General features: G+C 40.9%; 1 protein-coding gene across 1 annotated transcript; it reads right to left on the bottom strand.

Annotated features, from left to right (window-relative positions):
* Positions 1–845: 845 nt before the first annotated feature.
* timd4 (T cell immunoglobulin and mucin domain containing 4) lies at positions 846–3,280 on the bottom strand. Its single transcript, XM_030783376.1, has 7 exons — positions 3,223–3,280; positions 2,567–2,905; positions 2,342–2,425; positions 1,939–2,015; positions 1,445–1,562; positions 1,072–1,105; positions 846–927 (listed from the first exon to the last, which is right to left on the bottom strand). Exons 1-7 carry the CDS (start codon positions 3,278–3,280, stop codon positions 846–848), a joined length of 792 nt encoding a protein of 263 aa, XP_030639236.1.
* Positions 3,281–27,673: the final 24,393 nt, after the last annotated feature.

The following is a 27,673-nucleotide window of genomic DNA, read 5'->3' as shown; positions in this document are numbered from 1 at the left end:
TCAGGGTGTGCTTGAGGCTAAAGAGGTTCTGACAAAGTCCTAGATAGCTGTGCCTAAATGGAGTTTTCAGTATGATGGGTCAATAATATTATGTTTGCAAGTTGAAGAGGAGGGAAAATAATGTTTCGTCAAGCATACTGTGTAATAGAGTGGTAGAGTGGTTAATAGGATCTTCACTTTTTCAAGACAACGCCACTTTAAGTCATCAACAATAATAATTCACAAGCTTTTTTATTTACTTCCCCATTTTTACATCTTCCATATTGACCACAATCTCTATTCTTTTTTCCATCCTAATATGCGAAATGTGTAAGTAAGTCATGGGAACACGTCGACATCTCCTTTTGGCCTGGACTTCCTCCACTTTTTAGAGCAATCAGTTTGCAATCAGATCTGCCCTCTTGTGTTCAGAATTGCTATTACATGTGAAAACTTCGGGACTGTTACAATTCTCCAGGAACACAGGCTCTGACTAATCAAAGACTAGTATTAAAGTGCACTCATGCTTTTTGGGGGTTTGGAATAGCTGTAATTTTAACAAAAATTTTGACCTCTGGCCTAGACAATGCATTCTCAAAAATGATCAAACGACCTTTAAAAATGGTAGCTTTTATTCAAATAGCAGACATTTTGTTAGATAAGTTATTACAAATGATTCAACAAATAGCTTAACAACAGTCTTGTGAACAGTCTAACAAACATAAAATATTGTTGGCACAAACCTTTACAGCCCAATAGAATATTTGTGTGTGTGTGTGTGTGTGTGTGTATGTGTGTGTGTGTGTGTGTGTGTGTGTGTGTGTGTGTGTGTGCGCGTTTCCTTATTTGTGCGTGTTCATGTATTCTTAATCAAGAGTGTAAATGTTCTCTTCCACTGGTCGCCTGGTGCGTATCTCATAAATGATGTGCCGGGGCTCCTTAGATAAACTGAAACATAAATGAAAATTTATCAGACATGTCTCTTAACATTTTCTAGTATACAACAGCATACAATAAATCCCAAAAAAGCAAGTGGAATGTCCAATTACACAACAATGATTAAAACGATTATTATATTATAGTTTTTCTCACCAAGCTGTCTCTAGAGCTTTCCTATGAACACCACCTGAGACAGAAAAAGAATCAGATATCAAAACCCAAATTGATCATATGCTCTTTAAAACTAGCTACAGTGAACATTGTTCAGCCACCATACCAAACCACCATACCACACCACATCAAAACTCATAAATAAAATTAACTGTTTGTCTTGAGTCTTTCCTGATTTCTGAGCCAAACATTGCATAGAAAGATGAAAACAAAATGACAACCGTTATCACTAAAACCACTCATGGTCAACAAATTGTAGTTCTAATGGAGATTAAAGTAGACTTATGAACTCAAAACTGGACTGGAAGGGAAGTGTCTCGTATTAGGCATTCAGTGGAGCAGAGGAAGTGGTGACACTTACGTTTGAAGGCCAGGACAAAAAGTGCCCCCAGCAGGAGGAGGAGAAGACTGAGAGAGAGTGACAACACAGGGATGTTTATCTGTAGTGTGAGACTGGAGACAGAGTCCTCAAACTGTACAACACAGAGAGGCAAAAGCTTTAAATATGTTCTGTTTTACACCCGACAGAACTGTTGAGTAACACTGGTTGCACAGACAATTTGTAAAAAAAAAAAAAAAAAGAAAAATCAAATGAGAGATCACTCTCTCATCCGTACCAATGTGACATTTCATGTTTTTTTTGCTTAATCAATATGAAAACTTAAAAAAATGTGACCTTGATGGAATCTGAAAGATGCATTAAAAGAGTGTCTAGAAAGTGTTTAAAGACGTTCTGTTTTGCGATGACAACTGACAATGTGGGCGATAAAATATGTGCAAACAAAATCTGTAAAGCAGAACCTAAACCACACGTTACTGTTTAATGACCCCATGGCCTTTAATGCTCACCACAGTCTCAACATGCAGCACACTGAAGTTCTGCTTTGAAGTGTCAGCAGGTGATGACTCTGTTTCCCTTGACTGCTCTGCAATGAGAAATAAGAAACCGGAGACTGTGATGGGCTGGGATAAGCAGTCTTAAGAGTAAATATGTCATGTGTGATCATGTAAAAGTGAAGTACAAAATGTTTACACTAGGGAGACGCCACTTCTGTGTGATTTCCCCTTTAAATGCCCTTAGATCCCCTCGGTTCAATCAACATCAGTCATGCAAACGAGTGCTGTTTACCCACATCATCTCAGTATCTTTGCTCCTGTACTGTTAGGAGCACACTGCTTAAGCCACTGGAATTTTGCTCTGATGCTAACGGTATCAGATCCTCTATAATTGAACAGTCGATCCACAATAAACCTGTATTAGACCCACCTGTATTAGTAGCTAGGACCTCAGTGGTTGTTGTAGTAGTAGTGGTTGTTGGTGGTACAGTCACTGGAGCTTTAAGAGAAGCAAAGAAGTAAATAAACCATACGTTTTAGAACCTGTTGTATTCAGAGTTTTCTCGTGTTTCTTTAAACATGATATAGATGACAAGAAAACCACGAATGTTTGCAGCTGTAGTTCATGTCCACCACGTGCCTTTCATGACTCTCAGAGTGTAGGACACCTTCTTATCATTGAATAGTCCATCAATGTCCACTCTACAGCAGTACGGTCCGCTGTCTGTCCTCTGAATCTTCTGGATGCCCAGGTCCATTTGTCCCAAGAGTACATCGCCAATGAGCCTGTACCTGTCCGAGACCTTGGAGATGACGCCATTTTTGTCCGTCTGCACGATGATGTCGTTGCACCAGAACGTTCCGCAGTCACGTCCCCAGCAAACATGGCTCAAGCCATGACGCTTCACGGAGTAGTGACAGGACAGGATCACAGTGCTGCCCTCTGTCACTCTGAACGCCTGCACCGAGGATTTGGCAGCTGAAAAAGAGAGCGAGACAGTATTTTTGTCACTGCTTATAAAAATAGTCTCAGAAATTTCTGTGATGTGACATGAAACTCTCAGATTCATGCTAAGTGTCTAATGACTAGTGTTGTTGCATAATCTGCAGAACCTGCACTGCTCTACCACCAAATGAAATCCCCTTCATTAAACATTATTGGCAGCATCCCAATTCTGCTGAATGGCATAACATTACTGATTCGTGGTCATATTCACAAGTCCAACATCATCCATTCATCCCTCAAATATATTTGGTCAAAGAGCGAGAGTTTACATCATTTGAGAGTTCTCTTGCCTGTGATGGTTAAGACGAAGGTCAAGCACAGCAAGGACAAATTAGGTGGAGAAGCCATTCTCTCGACAGGCAGTGTCTGTATTTGGAGTGTAGTGCACTGCCTCGTGCTGGGTACTGTCCTTGGAGGGGGCAATGAGGAGGGCACATGAATGGGCAGTTGTGTTCCAGAGGCCTGTGACATCGCTTGGCAGGGCAGTGCCAATGACCCCTCAGCTGGGGGTTGGAGCAGAGAAAAGAGCCATTGTGGGTCTGGTTCATCTGCATATCTCCTCTGCATTGATGGCTTAAAGGAGGGCTGGGCAGCAAGACACAATGTGTTCATGCCTACACATGTGTGCTGTTGTTGGTAAACAACAGTGGATAGAAGATTATTCTGACAACGTGTATGCATGAACACAATGAACTGTGGAAAAAAATTGCTTTTCCTTTGATTAGTTCTGGTAAAATCAGTGAGAGGAACCATTTACAGTAATTACTTCTGTCTGCTCAGTTAGGCTGTAAGTTTGTTTGGATCTATTTATGGATTTCTGTTGGATTTCTTTAATTGTGTTTTCTTCTGATTGTGAAATGAGGAGGAGAGGGAAAATATAGTTATAGAGAAATACAAAAAATGTTTATTTCAGGCCAACATTCACAGAGAAATTATTGCTCAGATCAGAAAGCCATAATGAAACGGACAAAAAAAGTCCAGAAAAAGTTTTCATGTTGGATTGCACAGTAGCACTTGCATATACTACAGTTTGCTTAAAAAGCACTGTTTTACTCATGATCATGTTTCCCTTCATTTTTCGCTAACTATACATTCACTTAAAAGATACCAAATGGAAATAAAAACTTAAGAACAGTGATAGGAGTTGATGATAAGACACAATTATTTTCAGGCCTGACACTTATCTCTTCAGTTATTCTTATGCCGTTATTCTGTGGTATTTCTTTGACATACTTTGGAAACAGTTTCACACTGTTTTCATGTTAAAAACCACCCAGGCCAAAGCTGACACATCTCCTGACTCATACTGCAAGAAAGTTATCACTGATGATGACAGAATCCTGACTGCATGTGGAACTGTGACTAGTGTGGAGGGTATAACGTGTTTCCTGACACCACACCATGAGGAAGCACTTGAGAACACAGTTTTACCCTTGTGCACTAGGCTACTAATGCAGTATATTCAAGACAGCTTCTCGTCAGTTCTTCGACTGATGACTAATACGTATTGCAGTACAAAATTTGTCTAGAGATTTGTTCTTAAGGCTCAAGTTCCAATAATAAGGCATGCTGGATAATCTAATCTAAGATAAAATGAAAGTCAGCTCTATAACTCAATATTAAGTATTGAACCTTTTAAAGACGCTCAGCTTAGTTGAACAGAATTAGGAATGCCAGTGAAACTGAGGAGAAAACTGTAGTGGCAATCGTGTTTTTATTTCTCAGGGATTAAATAAAATCACAAAACAAACACTGATCACACTGATCATGACACCAATCTCAGAACAACAGAGTGAGATTTAAATCTATTTACTGCTCAGAGAGCTTAGAGGTTGTTTCCTACAAATTAATAAGTCCAAATCTTGAGGTTGTGGTTACACTAAAATCTTGAGCGTAACAAAGACTAACATTTAACATAGTCTTAAAAAGACATTCATTATGCTCAGCTTATTAACACTGACATGCGTGTTAGCACATGTGAGGTCTTGCATCTATTGTATATGTGTCGGTCATTCTACTGTCAATATGTTTAATGTATGCAGTAGTTCTTCTGACTTATCTCATTGTCAGCATTTTTTTTTTTTTTACGATACACAGTGTTCATAGCGATTGCAAGCATTGCTAGTTAGTCAATAATGCTGCTTAACAAAGGTCTGTTAGAAATCAAACAAACAAACAAAACCCTTGTGAGAAGTCAGGGACATTGATACACTGCTTCTTCAGTGCTGTCTACTTGGTAAACATTCTCTACAGCAATTTCTCTGGAATGTTGCTCATAGTGGCTCGTGGTGGTGTCTGTGTTGCTGTGGATATTGGAGACATCAGATATCTGCTGGTGTCTGGTGAAAAAGGGTTAAATATTGGGTGGTGAGTTTAAAAAAAAAACTTACAGGGTGCTCACTTGCAGATTATCTCTTCCCGCCTGTCAAGTTTAAAAATAGACATTGAGGGTTTCTTTTCTTATTGAACGTGGCCTGGGAACTTACACTTTGTCTCTACCTCATCTTTCAGCAGCATTAGTCTCTGCCAGAAACTCGTAAGCTCACACGCAAGAGGTGGTGAGGACAGATTTCAGGAGCAATGGAACCAAAAGAAAGGTCAAAATCAGGCTACCCAACGGGCGTAAGATTTTGTAAGTGTAAGAACTGGACTGAACTGGCATGTTTGAGTTTCACTTACATCTCAGAGCTCTTTCTTCCTTTTTTGTGTTGTCTCCCTGAAAAGAGATAGGGGGAGAAAATTCTTAACTGCTCAAAAAAACTTCTCTTCTCACACAAGAGAAAAGAGTCATTATTGTCATGTACATATTTGTGAATAGAAATATTGTAACACTGATAAATAAATACACACATATCAGAAGAATTAGTACGGTAATGACGCTCAGTATTACTGCAAGCACAAGTAGAAGGACAGTAGGATTCAGGCTCTTGCTTGCTGGTACCTTAAAGAAATGTCAAAAATCCATCTTAAGAATACCCAGATTACAATATGAATGGAAATAGTGTTTTTAAAATTTACACTACTTTGTATTTGCATATGCTCACATTATCTATGAAGTGTGGTGAGGACATCCTTGTAGGGTCTGTTTCATTAAATAGGCGATAATCTGAACAGAGAGGTATTGAAAAGGCATTTCATCAAATACATATAACTAGGTCTCTACAGCTAGAGAGCAGGGAGACTCACAGACACATCTCAGCAAATTCATTACAGTGAAACATATGTATCAGGTAGAGTGAAACAGCGTTTTCAGTTCTGAGGCGTGATGTAACAGTACTTAGTCATACTTTGTGTAGAGTAAACCAACTGCTGCTGTGTCGTCTCCTCAGGAACACTTGACGGTAACAAATTGTCCCTTTGTTCTGGAACAGGTGCTGGAGAGAAAGGACGCTTCATTACATGTTCCATAAAAATGGTCACAACACTGGAAAACAATATAGTTTTACATCTGTGAGGAGTTTGATCACAGTGAGTTGTAAGGTGTCGCTAGTTGCTCACCTTTCTCAACAGTCAACGAGAGTCTGGTTTTTTCATCATTGAACCAGCCTGACACATGTACTCGACAGCCATATATCCCAGAATCTGACAGTCTTACATTGAGGATCGTCATAGACACATCCCCATGCTGTAGTTTAGCAGATAACTGATATTTTTCTGACTTTCTCCATGTCACCGATTTCCCATCAGTTGAGATGATTTGCTCCCCACACCCAGTGGCAGGTATTTCTCCTCTCATCCAGCACATGGTAAGATGTCCATGATAGTTGTAGTCATATTTGCATGGTAGAGTGATATTTGTTCCTTCAGTGCCACTGATACTGTTGCCAGTGGATTCATGGACTAGTCAGGAGCGATGTGAAAAGATAAGGATAGAAAAATGGAAATTAATAAAATACATATATCAGAGGTGATACATCTACTTAATCCAAACTGTACAATAATTTCTTTTTCTTCCTTTTCTCTCAGACCAGTCTACTGTATGAGTCTATCATTCTTAAGTTATGAGTATGTTTTTTTACTACTGCTTACATTGAAATGATAATGCCTGATATTCCTGTACTCTCCTCTGCATAAAAAGCAAATACAACTTGGAACAAAACTTAAATCTTGGATTTATGATCAAATACCTAAAATTTTCCATTTACTTCATGCTATCCTGGAATAATTACTATTATCTCTTTCACAATTACAATTATTATTATCTGAATGATGTTAGCATACCAGTTGATCTTGTCACCTGTCAGTGTAGATTCTCAGTAACAGTCTTTCTCTTATGATTATCTTTTCACAGCTGCATGACAGCACTTAGTGATCAGTATTGTCTGTTATCTCATATCAGCTTGGCTATGCACAATTTATATATGCATTATGTAAATTACTTTGGGAGAAGCATATTCCAAATAAATAACTGTGACTGAAAATGAACATTTCCGTTACGGTTTTTCATTGTCCTTTGTCATTTGAGTGAAGCCTGGAGCCTGACCTGTTTACCTGTTAAGAAGAAGAGGGGCCAAACAGAGAAAACCCAGCTGTAGAGAATATCCATAGTGCAACTGATAATATCTCATGTAGATTCTACAAACACTCAATCATCTCTGCTCTCCTCTCTCTGTTGTATTTTAACCAAAAGAAATCGATCTGCTCACATGACTTCCCCCTCATGTCACTCACATGTGAAATCATTGGTTTGTCTTCTACCATTTCATTTCCTGTTAGGGTCAGATAAATTTGATGCAAAGATGGTATTAATGAAAGTGAAGAACTGAAAGGAAAAGACATAGTACTTCTTTTGCAGGGTTTACAGTTGCATGCAAAATGTTCAAAGACAGCAGACATGTTGCTGCTCTTTAGATGATGTTGTTCAGTAGACCCTACATCTGTAGTTCAACTTGCAATTTCCCTTAAACTTCCCTGTTTTGATATAATGACAAATAATACAGTCCTATTACATTTATTGGTGTTGTTTGTTTACTACCTTGATTTAAAGGCTTAATAACACATTAACATCTAACTCTGTGAGGAGCTTTATTGTACCTCACCTTCTCCTAATGAGTAATAATTGACAACTCGGTTACTAATATTTTCAGAGGTTAATAAACAGTAGATCACCATTAAATCATTTATTAAGAACATAATATTGTGTGTCTATACGAAGATTCTAAAGACATATGTTTCAAAAAATAATTCTGTACTTACATTCAGTGGGTGATATGAAAGAGTATGAGGAATGCTACAGTAATTATGATAACTAGTTATGAACAGAACATTAGTCTTTTACCAAACATTGTCTGAAATAGCAAAAACAAAATGGCAATTGTTCTCACTAATACTGCGCGTGGTCACCAAAGTTCTAATAGAGATCAGAGTAACGTAGCTTAACTGTAGAAGACGGGAAGTTTCTGGCAGTAGACAGTCAGTGTAGCAGAGGAAGTGGTGACACCTATGTTTGAAGGTCAAGTGAAAAAGTGGCCTCAGCAGGTGGAGGAGAAGACTGAGAGAGAGTGACAACACAGGGTAGTGTGAGACTGGAGACAGAGTCTTCAAAGTGGACAACACAGAGAGGCAAAAGCTTAAAAGATGTTCTGTTTTACACATGACAGAAGAAAAAGTTCTGAGGAAAACGTTGTTGAGGACTCTTTCCTACACAAAAGATTTTCAGTAAAAACAGATGAGAGATGTATTAATGGAGCCACTGGAATTTTATTTGCCAAATCAGTTTGAAAACTGAGACATAAATGAAATCATATGGTTACATTTTTTGATGTGCACCCATTAAAGTGGTGTGTAGAGAGTGTTCTGTTTTGTGCTAACAATTGACAGCGTGGCTAATAAAAAGTGTGCAGACAAAAGCTGTCAAGCAGAACCTAAACCAGACATTACTTTTTAATGACCCCATGGCCTCTGATGGTCACCACAGTCCCAACATACAGTACACTTAAGTCTTGCCTTGAAATGCCAATACATGATGAGTCACATCCGCTTTGACTGCTCTACAAGGGTAAGTGATACTATTGGGGGTTATGTTGGGCTGGGCTATGCAGCTTTAAATGTTTCACAGGAAGTAGTTTCATTGTACATTGTGATATATGTGGTAACAGGGAAACAAGTTTACAGTAGTGCAAGAGCAACACTCAACACTCAAGAGAAACAGCTCAAAGAGGGTCATCAGAGAGAAAGTCCAGTTTATATAGTGCAGGGTCATTGATCAGTGAGCTGCTAGCGACACTAATAATCAGGTTGTTACGCCTGTGTTTCTGTTGCTACGCTGAGGTTCTGCCTTGAAATGTCAACAGGTGATGACTCAGACCAACTTGACTGCTCTGCAAAGAGTGGTGGTCTATCGTAGGCTGGGGTATGCAGTCTTAAGGTGGTTTTACAGGAAATGGCACCATTTTAGTTCCAATTTCACACAGCAGTGATCTGTGTCAGTGGTGAGCCTTAAGTTGTTTATGTGAACACAGGTACTGTTGACATTGTGTATGTGTAGTCCTGCAGCCCTGAGGCAGGAAAGAGATCTAGTGTTGGTGCTTAACAAAATGAGACTACAATGGGTAGTGCTAGCAACTCCCACAGGTGTCATTCCTTACAAGAGCCTGTGAGCCAAGTTGGAAGATTTTCAACTGGAAAGTCATGTAACAATATGCGTTTAGAATAAATATTTTAAAACATGTAGATTATAAACAGTGTATGTAGGCAGCAGGGTATTAATTATGTTGATATCTGAAATATTGTGGCTCTTCAAGCACCAAAGGACCCACAGAGCTGGAAGCTATGTTCTGTGGGATTTATGTGTCATAGATTAGAAATAGTTACTGATACTGTTTTCACATTACAACTCTGCCACACTTGCTGACTTGCATTGTGAGAAAATGTCATTTTTGAAGTCCTTACCGCATGTGAAAGAGTGACTAGTGTGAGAGGATGTGTATTCCTGACTCCACGCCTTGAGAAACCAATCAAAAACACAGTTTCACTTTTCTGCAGTACACTGTGAATCCACTGTTTTCAAAACAATTTCTCATTAGTTCTTTAACTTGTGATTAATGTATTGCAAGGTGTGTTTTAGGAAATAGGGCTCTGACTGGCTTGTAGAGAGGGAACTGGAAACAGAGACATGGGATCTGGAAGGATAGTCATGTTTTTATTTCTTAAAAAATAAATAAAATTACATCAAAACAGACACTGATCACGCTGATCACACACACATAACACTGATCTCAGAACAGAAGAGTGAGCATGTTAGACTGAAATCTATTTAATGCTCCCAAAGCCTAAATGGTCTCTTATACAAATTAATATTTACAGTTTTCGTGAAGTCTCGGAGTAAAAAAGGTTAACATTTAACATAGTCTTACAGACACACTTAGTATTATCAGCTTACTACATCAACATCCATGATCCCACAGGTGAGATCTTGTATTGTCAAAATGTGAAACACAGTGTTGACAACAAGTACAGTGCTGGGAAAATGTAGTAATTTTCCTAAGTTCTCTCATCATCGCTTTTTTATTAGGTAGAGAGTGTTGGCAATGGCACATCATTAGCCAGCATTGCTAATGCATTACTAATGCTGCTTAAGATAGAAAGATAAAAAATAAAAAAAACACATAAATAGATATAATATAACAAAATATCATATAATATAATTGAATTATTATTAATAAATCAGGGACATTTATATACCACTACTTCATTACTGTCTAGTTGGTAAACAATCTGTAAAGTCACTCCTGTGAAATAAATGCTTGTAGTGGCGTCTGAGTTGCTGTAGGTGTTGGAGATATCAGACTTCTGGTGTCTGGTGGAGAAGGAGTTAAATCAGTTGTTGAGTTTTGCTTGTTACCAAATAGTAAAAAAATCCTACATGCTATTCACTTACAGATTCTCTTTCTCTGTCTGTCATGTTTACTAATAGACACTGAAAGTTTCTTTTGTTATTGAGTGATGAATGAAGCTTAGACATCCCCTGGCTCTACCCCATCTCTGGCCAGCATTAGTCTCCATTAGAAAGTCTCTGTAGACTTGTAACCTCACATGTAAGAGGTGATGAGGACAGAGTTTAAGAGCAATGGAACCAAAAGAAAGGTCAAGATCAGGCTACCCAACTGGAATGAGATTGTGTAACTCTAAGAACTGGACTGAACTGGCACCTTTGAGTTTCACTTACATCTCAGAGCTCTTTCTTCCTTTTTTGTGTTGTCTCCCTGAAAAGAGATAGGGGGAGAAAATTCTTATGTGCTAAAAAAACTTCTCTTCTCACACACAAGAAAATGTAATGTCATGATGGTGCTGCATATATTTGTGAAATGGAAATATTATAAATATTAATAAACAAATACACACATATCAGATGTATTAGTATGGTAATGACACTCAGTATTGCAACCACAGGGAAAAAGACAGCAGGGTTCTGACTTTCACTTGCTGACTCCTCAAATAACTGCCAAAAAAAGTCAGCTTTAGCAAACCCAGATTAAAATATGACTGAAAATTTATGCATTTAAACATTTTACTACTTTGTTAGTATTTGCTCGATTACTTGTGCTGAAAATGCACATACTCACATTCCCTGTAAACTGTGGTGAGGGCATGCTGGTACGGTCTGTCACACTAAATCGGTGGTAATCTGTTGAAATGGCACATCATTACAGACACATAATTTTTGTCTGTACAATTGTAAAACAGGGCTACTCAGTGACATATCACAGCAAATTCATTAAAGAGAAATAAACATGTCAAATAAAGTGAAAGAGTGTGATGTGATGTAACAGTATTTAGTCATACCCTCTGTAGAGTACGCTGTCTGCTTCTGTGTAGTCTTCACAGGAACTGTCAGGGAAAACAGGGGACTCAATTGCAGACTCACTGAAATTAATGAGATGTTTATTTTGCCAGGCAAAAGTCTTTCAATACACTTGACCGAAATCGGAATCCAAAAAACAAGCAGGGGTCATACCATAGAGCAGTCAGAGGCAAGTGAACAATCCAAAAACAGAAGGCAAAGGCAAATTCCAGAGACAGGCAAAAGATTCAAAACCAGGTGCAGGGCAAGGCAGGCAGGCAGAAGAGGCAAAATCCAACAGGCAAACAAAGTCAAAAAACAGGCAGAGGTCAAGAACAGAAGACAATCAGGATAACAAAAGGCTGGCACGACACACTGTGGAAAGCGGTACGAACTGACAAACAAAGGGTAGAACAGGCAGGGTTTAAATAGACAGACTAATTACAACTTCAACGAGACACAGGTGAGCACAATGACAAGTGAGGGGCGGGGCCAGGGCACATGGAAAACCAAAATAAACAAAAGCACATGACAAAACCAAAAACAAATGACAGCTAACTCCAACATGGCCAGCAGGGGCACAACAGGGGAAATAGTTCATGCAGGAACCCTGACAGTACCCCCCCTCCTACGGGCGCCTCCTGGCGTCCCAACGGGTGGTGTGGGATGGAGACGGTGGAATTCCTGGATGAGTGTGGGGTCAAGGATGTCCCGACCTGGGACCCAACACCTCTCTTCAGGACCATAGCCCTCCCAGTCAACGAGGTATTGAAGTCCGCGACCCCGGCGCCGCACATCCAATAAACGGCGCACCGTGAAGGCCTCTGAGCCATCAATGAGGCGGGGGGGAGGAGGGGGCTTGGGAGCAGGGCAGAGGGGGCTGCGGATGAAGGGCTTAACTTGTGAGACATGAAATGTAGGGTGGATACGACGGAGAGTGGAGGGGAGTCTCAGCCTCACAGCGACAGGACTGATCACCTTGGCGATGGGGAAGGGACCAATGAAACGAGGGGCCAACTTGCGGGAATCCACCCTCAGGGGAATGTCGCGGGCGGAAAGCCACACGCGCTGACCTTGACGATAGCGAGGAGCCGTGCGGCGATGACGATCAGCATGTAGTTTTATCCTGGCTGTGGAACGAAGCAGGGCCCTCCGAGCACGCTTCCAGGTCCGTAGACATCTCCGGATGAATGCTTGTGCTGAAGGGACTCCGACCTCCTCCTCCTGGGCAGGGAACAGGGGGGGCTGATAGCCCAGGCAACACTGAAAAGGGGACAGACCAGAGGAGGAAGAGGGTAGGGAGTTAATAGCATATTCAACCCAGGGAAGTTGTTGGCTCCAGGAGGAGGGTTCTTGGGAGGACAGGCAGCGGAGCATCACTTCCAGTTGTTGGTTGGCCCGTTCAGTCTGGCCATTAGTCTGTGGGTGAAAACCAGAGGAGAGATTAACCTTTGCTCCAAGCAACTTACAAAAAGCCTTCCAGAAGTGAGAGGTGAACTGTGGTCCTCTGTCTGACACTACTTCCGTGGGTAAACCATGAAGCCTGAAAACATGCTGAATGAGGAGGAGGGCAGTCTCCTTAGCAGAGGGTAGCTTGGGAAGAGGGACCAGATGCACAGATTTTGAAAAACGGTCCACGATAGTTAATATGGTGGTGTTACCATTAGATTGAGGCAATCCAGTCACAAAGTCCAGTGCTATGTGGGACCAGGGTCTCTTGGGAACTGTCAGAGGCTGTAGTAGGCCTGAAGGGGGTCGGTTGGAGGACTTGTTTTGGGCGCAGACTGGGCAGGCTGAGACAAAACTATGAACATCGTCCCTAATGGAAGGCCACCAGAACATCCGAGTGATGAAGGTAGCCGTACGTCGGATCCCAGGATGACAGGAGAGCCTTGAGGAGTGTCCCCACTGGAGAACCTGGGAGCGGACAGATTGAGGAACATACAGGAGGTTAGGAGGACAAGAGCTGGGTCCAGACTCACCCTGCTGTGCAGATCGGACCACCGACTCGATATCCCATCGAGCAGCTGCGACCAGACATCGCTCGGGGAGAATTGTAGTGACCTCCGGGGTCTCCTCAGATGCCTGAAACTGACGGGAGAGGGCATCTGGTTTGCAGTTCTTGGAACCAGGGCGATAAGACAGGGTAAAGTTAAAGCGAGCAAAAAAGAGAGACCAGCGGGCCTGACGGGAATTGAGACGTCTTGCAGACCTGATATATTCAAGGTTCTTATGATCTGTCCAAACCAAGAAAGGAGAACTCGTCCCCTCGAGCCAGTGCCTCCATTCCTCCAGAGCAAGTTTGACAGCCAGTAACTCCCGGTCTCCGATGTCATAATTACTCTCCGTGGGGGTTAATCTGTGGGAGTAGAAGGCACAAGGGTGTAGTTTTCCGTCAACAGCAGAAAACTGAGACAAAACGGCACCCACTCCCACGTCAGATGCGTCAGTCTCAACAATGAATTGGCGGGCAGGATCAGGCTGGATGAGGATGGGAGCCGAGGTGAACCGCCTCTTCAACTCAGAGAATGCCCTCTCGGCAGCTGGGTTCCAACAAAATCTCAGTTTGGATGAAGTCAGGGAGGTGAGGGGGGCTGCCAGGGTACTGAAATTGCGAATGAAGCGGCGATAAAAATTGGCAAACCCTAAGAACCGTTGCAAGTCGCGACGGGAAGTGGGCTGGGGCCAATTCTCCACCGCCTTTATCTTTTGCTGATCCATTTGAATCCCTCCTGCCGTGATCACATAGCCCAGGAACGAGATGGTGCTCTTGTGGAATTCGCACTTCTCTGCCTTCACAAATAACTGATTCTCCAAGAGACGCTGGAGCACCCGTCGGACATGTTGGATGTGTTCAGGGAGTGATCTGGAAAATATTAAGATGTCATCCAGGTAGACAAAGACAAACAGATTTAGCATATCTCTAAGGATGTCATTAACAAAGGATTGGAAGACGGCAGGGGCATTAGTGAGACCAAATGGCATAACCAAATACTCATAGTGGCCTGATGGGGTATTGAAGGCAGTCTTCCACTCATCTCCCTCCTTTATGCGGACCAAATGGTAGGCGTTGCGGAGATCAAGTTTGGAGAAAACTGTGGCACCTTGCAGCAGTTCAAGAGCAGACGACATTAGGGGAAGCGGGTAGCGGTTCTTTACGGTGATCTCATTGAGGCCCCTGTAATCAATACAGGGACGAAGAGTCCCATCCTTCTTGGCCACAAAGAAGAACCCCGCTCCCGCTGGGGAAGAGGAAGGGCGAATTATGCCAGCTGCTAGAGAGTCCTGTATGTACCTGTTCATGGCTTCAGTCTCTGGTGGTGACAGGGAGTACAAACGACCTCTGGGTGGTGAAGTCCCAGAAAGCAGCTCTATGACACAATCATATGGACGGTGAGGTGGCAGAGAAGTGGCTCGTGCTTTACTAAACACCATGCTGAGATCCCGATATTCAGGAGGAACTGAGGACAGGTCAGGAGGCTCCTCTGGAGATGAGGGAACGGGGGTTGAAGGAGCCTGAGCAGCACGGAGGCAGTGATTTGAACAGAAGGAGCTCCATTCTAGAACCTTATTACGGGACCAGTCAATGTGGGGATTGTGCTGAGCTAGCCAGGGATGGCCTAGAACAACAGATGCCTGAGGTGAATCAATCAAATGAAATACAATATTCTCCCAGTGATTTCCAGAAATGAGAAGTCTCACCGGAGCTGTTGTGTGAGTGATCCGAGCAAGCCTTACTCCCGTTAGTGCATTGGCCTCCACTGGGGACTGCAGTGGAGTGGCAGGGATTCCGAGTCGGGCGGCCAGGCCTGCGTTCATAAAGTTCCCCTCTGCCCCAGAGTTGATGAGCACTGAAATAATGTGTCTATGGCTGTCAGTGACAAGGTAAGCTGGGAACAGAGTACGTGTGGTAGGGGATCGGGAAAGAGGAGTATTGCTCACCTGTAATCCCCTGTTCACGGGTGAGCGCTGGCTTTTACCGGACAGGTGGACACAAAGTGGCCAGGCTGACCACAGTATAGGCAGGAGTTGCTGCTGATCCTCCTTCGCCTCTCTGAGACGGACAGACGGGTGCGGTCGACCTGCATGGGCTCTGGAGGGACAGTTGATGGTGACAGATGACTTGGTGAAGATGACCCTGACTCAGGCTGGCGAGTGAACACATGACTCCTGGAGGTACCCCGTGATCCTTCAGTACTCCATTCCTGACGGCGTTGCCTCATGCGGTTGTCGATTCGTATGGCCAAATCTATTAGATCCTGAAAGCCAGTTGGTAGCTCCCGGGTGGCTAGCTCATCCTTAATGGCCTCAGACAGACCGTTCAGGAAGGCATCGTATTGGGCCTCTGTATTCCAGTTGGTCGTGGTGGCAAGAGTGCGGAACTGGATAGCATAATCTGAGACTGAGCGGACTCCCTGCCGGACTCTCAGCAACTCTCTGGCGGCCTCTCTCCCATGCTGGGAACGGTCAAAGACCCGCCTCATCTCATCACAAAATGCCTGGTAGCTGTTACAGAATGGAGCCTGAGTCTCCCACACTGCCGTTCCCCACTCTCTTGCTCGGCCAGACAGTAAAGTGATGATATATGCAATCCGGGCTCGATCAGTGGGAAAGGTAGTGGGCTGGAGTTCGAAAACCAGAGAGCACTGCGAGAGGAAGGACCTGCAGGTTCCTGGTTCGCCGTTGTATGATTCGGGTGGTGGCAGGCGGGGCTCTCGGGCCGGCTGAGCTGGAGGGGTTTGCTGGGTGGTTTGCTGGGGTGCGGATGACGTTACTGGTGGTGCATGGCTAGGTTTCAGTGCCAGCTGGATCTGTTGTAACTGGGAAGTCATGCTGGTCAGAGTGGCAGAGAAGGCCTCCATTGATTGGTTTATGCTGGCAAAATGGCCCTCATGTCTTCCCAACATTTCACCCTGTCGAGCGAGAACCTCTCGAAGCTGGCTGGGGTCTGCTGAATCCATTACGGTCAGTTCGTGTTGTCAGGGAAAACAGGGGACTCAATTGCAGACTCACTGAAATTAATGAGATGTTTATTTTGCCAGGCAAAAGTCTTTCAATACACTTGACCGAAATCGGAATCCAAAAAACAAGCAGGGGTCATACCATAGAGCAGTCAGAGGCAAGTGAACAATCCAAAAACAGAAGGCAAAGGCAAATTCCAGAGACAGGCAAAAGATTCAAAACCAGGTGCAGGGCAAGGCAGGCAGGCAGAAGAGGCAAAATCCAACAGGCAAACAAAGTCAAAAAACAGGCAGAGGTCAAGAACAGAAGACAATCAGGATAACAAAAGGCTGGCACGACACACTGTGGAAAGCGGTACGAACTGACAAACAAAGGGTAGAACAGGCAGGGTTTAAATAGACAGACTAATTACAACTTCAACGAGACACAGGTGAGCACAATGACAAGTGAGGGGCGGGGCCAGGGCACATGGAAAACCAAAATAAACAAAAGCACATGACAAAACCAAAAACAAATGACAGCTAACTCCAACATGGCCAGCAGGGGCACAACAGGGGAAATAGTTCATGCAGGAACCCTGACAGGAACACTTGATGGTAAGAAATTGTCCTTTTGTGTTGAGACAGGTGCCGGACAGAAAGGATGCTTTGTTAAATATTCCACAAAAATGGTCACAACACTGGAAAAACTACAGTTTTACATCTGTGAGGAGTTTGATCACTGTGAAATTGTTCACCTGGTTGCTCACCTTTCTCAACAGTCAACAAGCGTCTGGTTTTTTCATCATTGAACCAGCCTGGCACACGTACTCGACAGCCATATATCCCAGAATCTGACAGTGTTACATTGAGGATAGTCAGAGACACATCCCCATCCTGTAGTTTACCAGATAACTGATATTTTTCTGACTTTCTCCATGTCATCGATTTCCCGTCAGTTGAGATGATTTGATCCCCACACCCAGTGGCAGGTATTTCTCCTCTCATCCAGCACATGGTAAGATGTCCATGATATCTGTAGTCATATTTGCATGGTAGAGTGACATTTCCTCCTTCAATGCCAGTGATATTATAGCAAGTGGATTCACGGACTGGGAAGCAGGGTGAAAAGACAGGGATAGAAAAATGGAAATGAATAAAATACATATCAGAAGTGACACATCTAGCTAATCCAAAATATCCAGTATTTTTTCCTGCCTTTTATCTCAGTCTAATCTACTGTATGAGTTTATTGTGTGTGTGTGTGTGTGTGTGTGTGTGTGTGTGTGTGTGTGTGTGTGTGTGTGTGTGTGTGCACGTGCGTGCAAGCGTGTGTGTGTTATGTCTTTTTTTTTTTTTTTTTTACTGCCTACATTCAAATGTTTGGTATTGCTTGACTTTCCTTTACCCTCATCTACATATATAGCACAAAACTTAAATTTTGTATTCATAATCAAGTACCTGAAAGTTTCCATTTACTTCATGCTATCCTGGAATAATTACTATTATCTCTTTCACAATTACAATTATTATTATCTGAATGATGTTAGCATACCAGCTGATCTTGTCATCTGTCAGTGCAGATTCTCAGTAACAGACTTTGTCTCATGATTATCTTTTCAGAAATGCATGAAAGCACTTAGTGATCAGTATTGTCTGTTATCTCATATAAGCTTGGTTATGCACATGTTATATATATATATTATGTGAGTCATTTTGGAAAAAAACATCTGCCAAATGAATAATCGTTGATTAAACAGTGTTAATTTTGTCAACAAAAACTGTGACTTTTTTCCACAACAAAAATGAGATGAAGGCAATATCTAAATAAAAATGCACTTTTGAAAATAAAAACTGTTCCCATTTTCGCTGCTGAATAATTACAAGATGATAATGTCAGAGACAGATGAATAGACAAGTAATCTCGCTACCACAGGCCTTTATTTTTTCATCCAATTATCTAAATAATATCTAAATAAAAATGCACTTTTGAAAATGAAAAACTGTTACCATTTTCGCTGCTGAATAATTACAAGATGATAATGTCAGAGACAGATGAATAGATAAGTAATTCCACTACCACAGGCCTTTATTTTTTCATCCAATTACGTGCATGCACTCAATTTGCAAGATATGCACAGCCGTGTATTGCATGCTTATGATTGGTTGATACATACTGGTAGTGCTGCCCCACCAATATCCCCTCTCCTCTGGAAACTGAATGTTAAACATTTTGACTAATGTTAACTTGGCAACTCAAATCATGGCTACTCTCGGAGGAAAAAAAAGAACGGATTCGTGGACACTTTTTAGCTATAATACAACTGAAAATAAAATGCACAGCAGTGTGGGTGCAAAATCAGGGGGGAAAATACCACAAACCTCATTTGACTAAAATATGAGTAAAACTTGTCCAGTTTTTGTTGACTAAAACTAGACTAAAACTAATAATGAATGACTAAAATATGACAAAAACAAATATGTTTTTCAGTCAAAAGCCTAAATCGAAGCCTAAATCAAAATTACCTGCCAGAATGAACTCTGTAATGAAACCATACACTTCCATTATAGTTTTTCATTGTCTTTTATCATTTGAATAAACCTAGAGCCTGATATAGCATTTTGCCTGAAGAGGGGCCAAATGGAGAAAACCCAGTTGTACAGAATATCCATAGTCCGAATGATAATCATCTCATGTACATTCTACAAACACTTGAGCATCTATGCTCTCCTTTCTCTGCTCTGCTTTGTTTTAGCGATAGGAAATCCATCTGCTCACATGATTTCCCCCTCATGTGATTTACATGTGAAATCACTGGTTACGGTTTCATCTCCAGTTATGGTCAGTTCCTTTTTTTGATGCAAAGATGATACTAATGAAAGTGAAGGACTGGAAGGAAAAGACACTGTACCTCTTTTGCAGTGTTTGCTGATGCATGCAAAATGTTCAAAGACAGCATACACGTTACTCCTCTGCAGACGATGTTGTTTAGTAGACCCACCATCTGTAGTTCAAGTTGTAATTGCTCTGTTGCTTGTTTTATTTGATATAATAACAAATAATACACTCCTGTTACATTTCCTAGTGATGCTTGTTTATAACTCTTCATTTAAGTGCTTAATGACACATTAACATTTACCTCCAAGAGGAACTATACCTCACCTTTCCCAGAAAGTTGAATCAGTTCATCTGAACACAAAGTTTTAGTGACTGAAACATTTTATCACATCCAAGTGACCTCGTCAGTCTCAGTTGACTGCAAGCATCCCCAACCTTATAAACAGCACAGTTGCATATGATCAAAACCAGCACTGTTGCATAATAATGACACCAACAGTTGGTTTCATATGCAAATTGCCATGACCATTAATTACAATGGCCACGTGTACTGTTCACAGAGTTTGGTTTCCCCAGTGTACAGTTCACGGCAATCCTCCCAGCACTTAACAGCTAACACCATGTTGATCTTTTTGTGCCGGGGGGACCCGATCCTTGGGGTGGGACAATTTCTGGCGCTCAGTGTTTTAGGGTTTGAAAGCAAATGAGATGCAGTGTTTGGAAAATATGCGTCTCAATTGTTCCCGCCAAGTACAGAATTACCACTGGTTTATGCTTAAGCAGTGGTTGCCCTTCTCCTCTGTTCGATTGGCTGGAGCACTGTCTGGGCATCTCCTGGCTTTGACGAAAGCCCAGTTACGATAACCACATTTAACCAGGGCCTGCTTGATGTGGGATTTCTCCCCTTCCCTGGTCGCATTGTCAGTGGGGATGTTGTCGGCTCAGTGGTGCAGCGTCCTGGTGACTCCTAGTTGATGAGAGTCAAAACTTAAGTATTGATCCGTATGTGTTGGTTTACGGTACACATCAACCTTCAAATGTCCCTCATCACCAGTAGCAATCTCACAGTCTAAGAAGGCTAACCTGTCATTTTTCACATCCTCCCTGCTGAACTTGTCCGTGTTTGTCCACAGAGTTGATGTGGTCAGTGAAATGTGGTATGTCCTAAGATTTGATTTTAACCCAAGTGTCGTCCACATATCTGAACCAGTGGCTAGGTGGTGTCCCTGAACAGGACATCAGAGCCTTCTTCATCACTTCCTCCATATACAAGTTGGCCACCCTTGTACTACCATACAAGTATACAAGTGTGTCCCAACATGCAGTACACTGAGGCTTCCCTTGAAATGTCAGTCCATGATCAGTAAGTCCCCCTTGACTGCTCTACAAGGGTAAGTGACACAGCTGGGGGCTATTTTTGGCTGGGCTGTGCATCTTTACAGGAAATAGCTTCATTGTACACTAAGATACACAGGGTAACAGGAAAACAACAGTACAGTAGAGCAAGAGCAACACTCATTAGCTCCACCTGGTGATGGACAGAAGGTCCAGTTTATATAGTGCTGGGTCATTGATCAGTGAGCCACAGGCGTTACTAATAATCAGGCTATCATGCATCTGTTTCTCCCTCCCTGTCTCCTGGCCAAACAGAGCTCAGTTTACCCATTGATCTATCTGATCACTCATGAGCTAAATGTTGTTTGCACCTGTCCTCAGTTTGTTTCCTATTGTGTATTTGTGTATATGTACCAGTGTTTTCCTGTGTGCTTTTGTGAAGTCTTTCTCTTGACACTTTTTATAAGACTTTTTTATAAGATGATAAGAACCAATTACATATTTACTCAAACCTATCCAAACGATTATCTCTTCAGTTGTTTCTATGCTTTCACTCTGTGACACTAGAATCGACTTATGAAACTGAGAGTATAAAGACACACATCCATAATAGTCACTGTAAATGTGACTTCCATACAGAATAAAGCACAGTTCATCCCTGACTTTGCAGCTCTCATTTAATGAAGATCGTGACAGTCAGACAACAAATGTATCCATATTTTACGTTATGTGCTCTATTGTTTGTGAGTGTATTGAGCATGTTTACAAAGTGCGGCAATCTCATTATGCTTGTCTCACAGCATTTCAACTAATGGTTGAACATGGAAATTATAGCTTAAACCAGAAATGTTCCTTAACAAATGGACACCATAATGGGTACTCCTTGGAAGATTTTCAACAGCAAAGCAGCTCAGCGTTTTAAAGTCACATAACAGTATGCATTCAGCGCATATATATTAAATGTATGCACAATATCGTCTATGGCTAAATGTGAAAAGAACATATTTTCCCAGAATACATATATGTCATACACAGGAGGCATTTGCAGAAAACTCAGATTTTATTTGAACTCGGTACAACTAGATAATACAAGGAATCAGGAACAAAACATGCACAAAATACATGGCAGGAGGATAAGGCACAGGGTGCATGAGAACAGGTTCAGGGTACGGAGATCAGGACAGGTGCAACAAAGACTCTCAGAACTTACAAAGCTCAGGATATCACCACAAACATTAGGTAGGGTCACACCCACACAAAGGAAAAAGAACTAAACCAGGGGCACTCACACAAACTATACTTTATAGAAACCAGTGATCAGTACAGTAGCACTGGGTTTATATATATACACACACATACATACACACACATATATCTTAGATATGTATATACATATATACACATCTATCTATCTATCTATCTATCTATCTATCTATCTATCTATCTATCTATCTATCTATCTTTGTATACATAGTCAGAGTATCCCTGTTGATAAATGGTAATCCATTTAGTGAAGCAGGCCCAACCACCATACCTTCACCACGGTTCATAGTGAGTATGAGTGTTCACATTTTCTACATATATATAAAAAGTAGCAAACTAATTTACACAAATCCTTCCCACTCACTAATTTTTTTTGATAATTCTTTCAGACACCAGCAAACAGATCCTTTCCACTCATATTTTAATCTGTGTTTGCAGAAGACATCTTCTTTTGACAATTCTTTCAGTCAGTACCGGAAAGACAGAATCCACATTCCTCAATGGATGTGTTACAGTGAAACAAACACATCAGAAGGAGTGAAACAGTGTCTTCAGTTCTGAGGAGTGATGTAACAGTATTTAGTCATACCCTCTGTAGAGTAAACTGCCTGTGTCTGTGTAGTCTCCTCAGGAGCACTTGACGCTAAGAAATTGTCCTTTTGTGTTGGAACAGGTGCTGGAGAGAAAGGATGTTTCATTATATATTCCACAAAAATGGTCACAACTCTCTCTCTCTCTCTCTCTCTCTCTCTCTCTCTCTATATATATATATATATATAAATACACATACACACACACACACACACACACACACACACACACACATATATATATACATATATATATATACATATACATGTATTAGGGATGTGCAGGGAGCCCAGTATTTGTATTTGTATTCAAATAAAAGTGGAAATAGGCGTAACACTCCTGTTTTTGTTTTTATTACACTTCTAATTTTAGGATATTAAAGTGTTAATATAAGTGTTCTTCAATAAATCATTGTAATAATTATGAACACTTAAATGTAATATTGGTTTATGGTCTTCATAAACCGAGCAATAAAAAGTACAACCATAAACATTATTGAAAAGAAAATCGTTTTAAAACTAAAATACAGTTCCTTATCCACACTCAAGCTAATAAACTAAACTCTAAACTAATTAATGCCTATATGAACATTGTGAACCCCGCCACCACAGTGAGCAGTGAGCACAGCGTGTAGGTGAACTAGCTAGTAACTACGCTGCCATAGCTAATGTAGGCCTACCTCCAACGTGGAACACCTTGTGAACTTATACTTTAGTGTAGGTTTCACGAATAACTAAATACGTAAGCTTTTGGCACATCAGCACCACATTGTCATAAGTATCAGGACTTTGAAAAGATTATGCAAGTAGCTGTCTTTTCCAAAGAAAGAACTTCACAGACTTGGAGGAAACTGCCAAGAGAATAAAGTCGTAATTTTACAAGAAAAAGTTATAATATCACAACAACAAAGTCGTAATTTTATAAGAAAAGGTCATAATATTACAAAATAATGACGTAATTTTAGGATATGTGTTATTTCAGAGGGGGAATATCAGAAAAGCAGCCTGCTGCCTGTGTTAAAATGAGGAACGTGGAGCATCTTGTTAAGTTATACTTCAAAATAGGTTTCACAAATAATGAAATACAGTACTTAATCTTTTGGCACATCAGCACCAAGTTGCGGCAGGCTGCTCTTCTGATCCTCTTCTGAGATTATGACTTTATTCTCGCAATATCACGACCTTATTCTCGAAATCTCAGATTCCTGCCCCCCCCCCCTCAATGTGGCCCCAATACTCCATTGTAATGAGGAACACCAGCTGTTTGACGTGTCTTTTTTTTTCTTCCTGAAAAAATCTTTTAAAATATTGTACGAAATAAATATTCGTAAAAACCCACTATTTGTGCTTTGCCGAATACCGTATTCGGATTTGGCTCCACCCCTAACATATATATGTATACAGCTATATATAGCTGTGTTCACCAGTACATAATAATCCATTAATCCACTTAATGGAGCAGACCCAACCAGCATGCCCTCATCACTGTTCATAGTGAGTGTGTTTTCACATTTTCTACAGATCTAATTAAGCAAAAAAGTAGCAAAAAATGTCAACAAATCCTTTCCACTGATATTTTAATCTGGGTTTGGAAAGGCGACTTTCTTTGACACTAGCAAATGATTTTTCTTTCAGACACTAGCAAATGATTCCTCATACCTCAATGAATGCATAAGAGAGAAACAAACATATCAGACAGAGTAAAACAATGTCTTCAGATCTGAGGAGTGATGTAACAGTATTTAATCATACCCTGTTTCGAGTTAACTGTCTGCATCTGTGTAGTCTCCTCAGGAACACTTGATGATAACAAATTGTTCCTCTTGGTTGAGACAGGTGCTGGAGAGAAAGGATGCTTTGTTATATATTCCACAAAAATGGTCACAACACTGGAAAAACTACAGTTTTATTGTTTGAGGAGCTTGATCATTGTAAAGCATCATTAGTTGCTCACCTTTCTCAACAGTCAACGAGAGTCTGGTTTTTTTATCATTGAACCAGCCTGGCACACGTACTCGACAGCCATATATCCCAGAATCTGATAGTGTTACATTGAGGATAGTCAGAGACGCATCCCCGTGCTGTAGTTTACCAAATAACTGATATTTCTCTGACTTTCTCCATGTCACCGATTTCCCATCAGTTGAGATGATTTGATCCCCACACTTTTTGACAGGTATTTCTCCTCTCATCCAGCATATGTCAAGATGTCCGTGATATGTGTAGTCATATTTGCATGGTAGAGTGACATTTTTGCCTTCAGTGCCACTTATACTGTGGCCAGTGGATTCATGGACTAGGAAGGAGAGATGTGTAAAGGCAGGGATAGAAAAAAATGGAAATTAATAAAATATATAGTTAAGAAGAGATATATCTAGTTAAACGAAACTGTACAGTAATTTCTTTATCTTCCTTTTATCTCAGTGTAGTGTACTGTATGAGCTTATTATTTTTGTTGTGACTGTTGGGGATGTCACGAGAACCGATACTTCGGTACCAAGTAGATGCCCAAATTATGAAAACGTGACAGCACTCGTTCTTCTATAGTACCATTAGTAGCAGGGATGCAACAGCGCCGCTACCACTTGAAAGGGTCGTACATGGTAGTACTTTGTGTTTGAGGCGGATCATCAGGGGTTAGTAATAAATTTGCAAAAAAACAGTATGCAGAGGTGGCACTGAACATTCAGACGAAAGGAGGAAACACTTTCAACTTAGCGAAGCACCTCAAAGACAGACATCCAGATTCATTCAAAGAACTCAAGATGAATGAGTTTCAATTCACTTTAAAGTTACATTAACAATGCATCAAAAGTGTTAGCCTTGTTATCCTTATCCTAAAATACACGTTACTATTATTTTTGTTTGAGACAACTGGCATTGCTGTGTAGCCAACTACAGTATGTTCAAAACAATGTATGCAATGGCTATACGCTAAAGGCTACTGTGTTTAGGCTAACATAATGTAACCATAGCTCAGAGTAGTAGGCTACTGTCCTTACCGCCCAGTCCGTGTTATCTGTTATCAAAATACGACGTTAGTGTTGTAGATAAATATTTCCAGACTAATGGTCTGTCACCATGTCAATAAATTTAAACTACTGCTTGCACTCTTGAGTATATAGCTGGGTGTATGCGTGTGCGTGTGCGTGTGTGTGTGTGTGTGTGTGTGCGCGTGTTCTGCTGTTTTATTGTTGTGTTTTTGTTCTTTTACTGTGGTATTAAATTGGGTATCAAGAATCGTGGAATTTCACTGGTATTGGTATCAACTACTAAATTTCTGGTATCATGACATACCTAGTGAGTGTCTTTTCTTTTTACTATTGCTTACATAAATGTTTGATAATGCATGATATCCCTGGACTCTTATCTACATAAAGATCAAGTACAACTTAGAACAAAACTTAAATCTTGGATCTATGATCAAATACATGAAATTTTCCATGTGATTCATGCTGTGTTATAACAATTTTTATCATTTCTATAACAATTATGATTGTTATTATTTGAATGAAGTTAGAATAAAAATTGATGTTTTCACCTGTCAGTGTAGATTCTCAGTAACAGTCTTTCTCTTATGATTATCTTTTCACAGCAGCATGACAGCACTTACTCATCAGCATTGTCTGTTATCTCATATCAGCTTGGCTATGCACACGTTATGTTATATATATATGCATTACGTAAGTCACATTGGAAAAAACATCTGTCAAATGAACAAATGTGAATGAAAACATACATTTTCATTATGGTTTTTCATTGTCCTTTATCATTTGAGTGAAACCTAGAGCCTGATATGGGATTTTACCTGTTGAGAAGAAGATGAGCCAAGCAGGGAAAACCCAGCTGAACAGAGTATCCATAGTCCAACTAATAATCATCTCACGTAGAGTCTACAAACACTACAACAAAAGAATCAAAGCTGTCCTTTCTCTTTCATGTTTTGCTCAAAGGTAATCCGCCTACACATGTGATTTCCTCCTCATGTCATTCACATGAGATCACTGGTTTCTCTTCTACTGTTTCATTTCCAGTTATGGTCAGTTACTTTTCTGATGCAAAGATGATACTGGAGAAGGTGAATGACTGAAAGGAAAAGTAATTTTACCTTGTTTGTAGTGTTTACTGATGTATGCAAAATGTTCAAGAAAAGCATACATGTTGTTGCTCTGAAGATGATGTTTAGTGGACCCACCATCTGTAGTTCGAGTTGTAATTTCTCTGATAGTTGTTTGATTTGGTATCATAACAAATATTACAGTCCTATTATATTTTCTAGTGTTGTTTGTTTATTACTCTTGATTTAAGTGCTTAATAACACATTTACATTTACCTCCAAGAGGAACTTCACTGTATCTCACCTTCTTTCAGTGTGAAATAACTGACAACTTGGTAAATAATATTTTCAGGTAAAAATATTGTCAGAGTGGCTTTCCTAGACTTCTTCCCTTTGGAAGAGATCTGAATGAAGGTTAATAAATGTTTTTTATGTCATTGCAGAATATTTTCTTGAGAACGTCATATTGCATAACTATATAATGGGGATTCCAAAGACATACACCCCAGAAATAAATTTTCAACTTGGATACGGGGGTTGATATGACAGAGTATTAGAAGTCTTGGCATAGTTATAATAGCTAGTTATAAACAGCACATTAGTTCTTTGCCAAATATGGCTTGGAATAGTGAAGGCTCAATAGCAACTGTTCTGGCTAAGACTGCTCATGGCAGTCATCAAATTGTATTTCTGATGGAGCTCAGAGCAACTCAGCAAAACTGGACAGAACGGGAAGTTTCTGGCCGCAGACAGCCAGTGGGGAAGAGGAAGTGGTGACATGTACGTTTGAAAGTGAAGTGAAAAAGTGCACCTGGCAAGAGGAGGAGAAGACAGAGAGAGACTGACAACAAATGGATGTTTATCTGTGATAGACAAACAACCGTGAGACTGGAGACAGAATCCTAAAACTGGATAACACAGAGATACAAACGATT

Source organism: Chanos chanos, chromosome 8, assembly GCF_902362185.1.
Source record: "Chanos chanos chromosome 8, fChaCha1.1, whole genome shotgun sequence".
In the NCBI taxonomy this organism is placed as follows: Eukaryota; Metazoa; Chordata; class Actinopteri; order Gonorynchiformes; family Chanidae; genus Chanos; species Chanos chanos.
The sequence above is the reverse complement of the archived record's forward strand: the minus strand, read 5'-3'. Positions and strand labels throughout refer to the sequence as shown.

Bases quoted from the DNA above. Each gene is read 5' to 3' on its own strand.
- timd4 (XM_030783376.1), bottom strand. From the start codon at position 3,280: ATGGCTTCTCCACCTAATTTGTCCTTGCTGTGCTTGACCTTCGTCTTA. The intron at 2,906-3,222 runs GCAAGAGAACTC...TCTCTTTTTCAG, and splicing joins CTTCGTCTTAACCATCACAG to CTGCCAAATCCTCGGTGCAG. The intron at 928-1,071 runs GTGAGAAAAACT...TTTATGTTTCAG, and splicing joins AAAGCTCTAGAGACAGCTTG to TTTATCTAAGGAGCCCCGGC.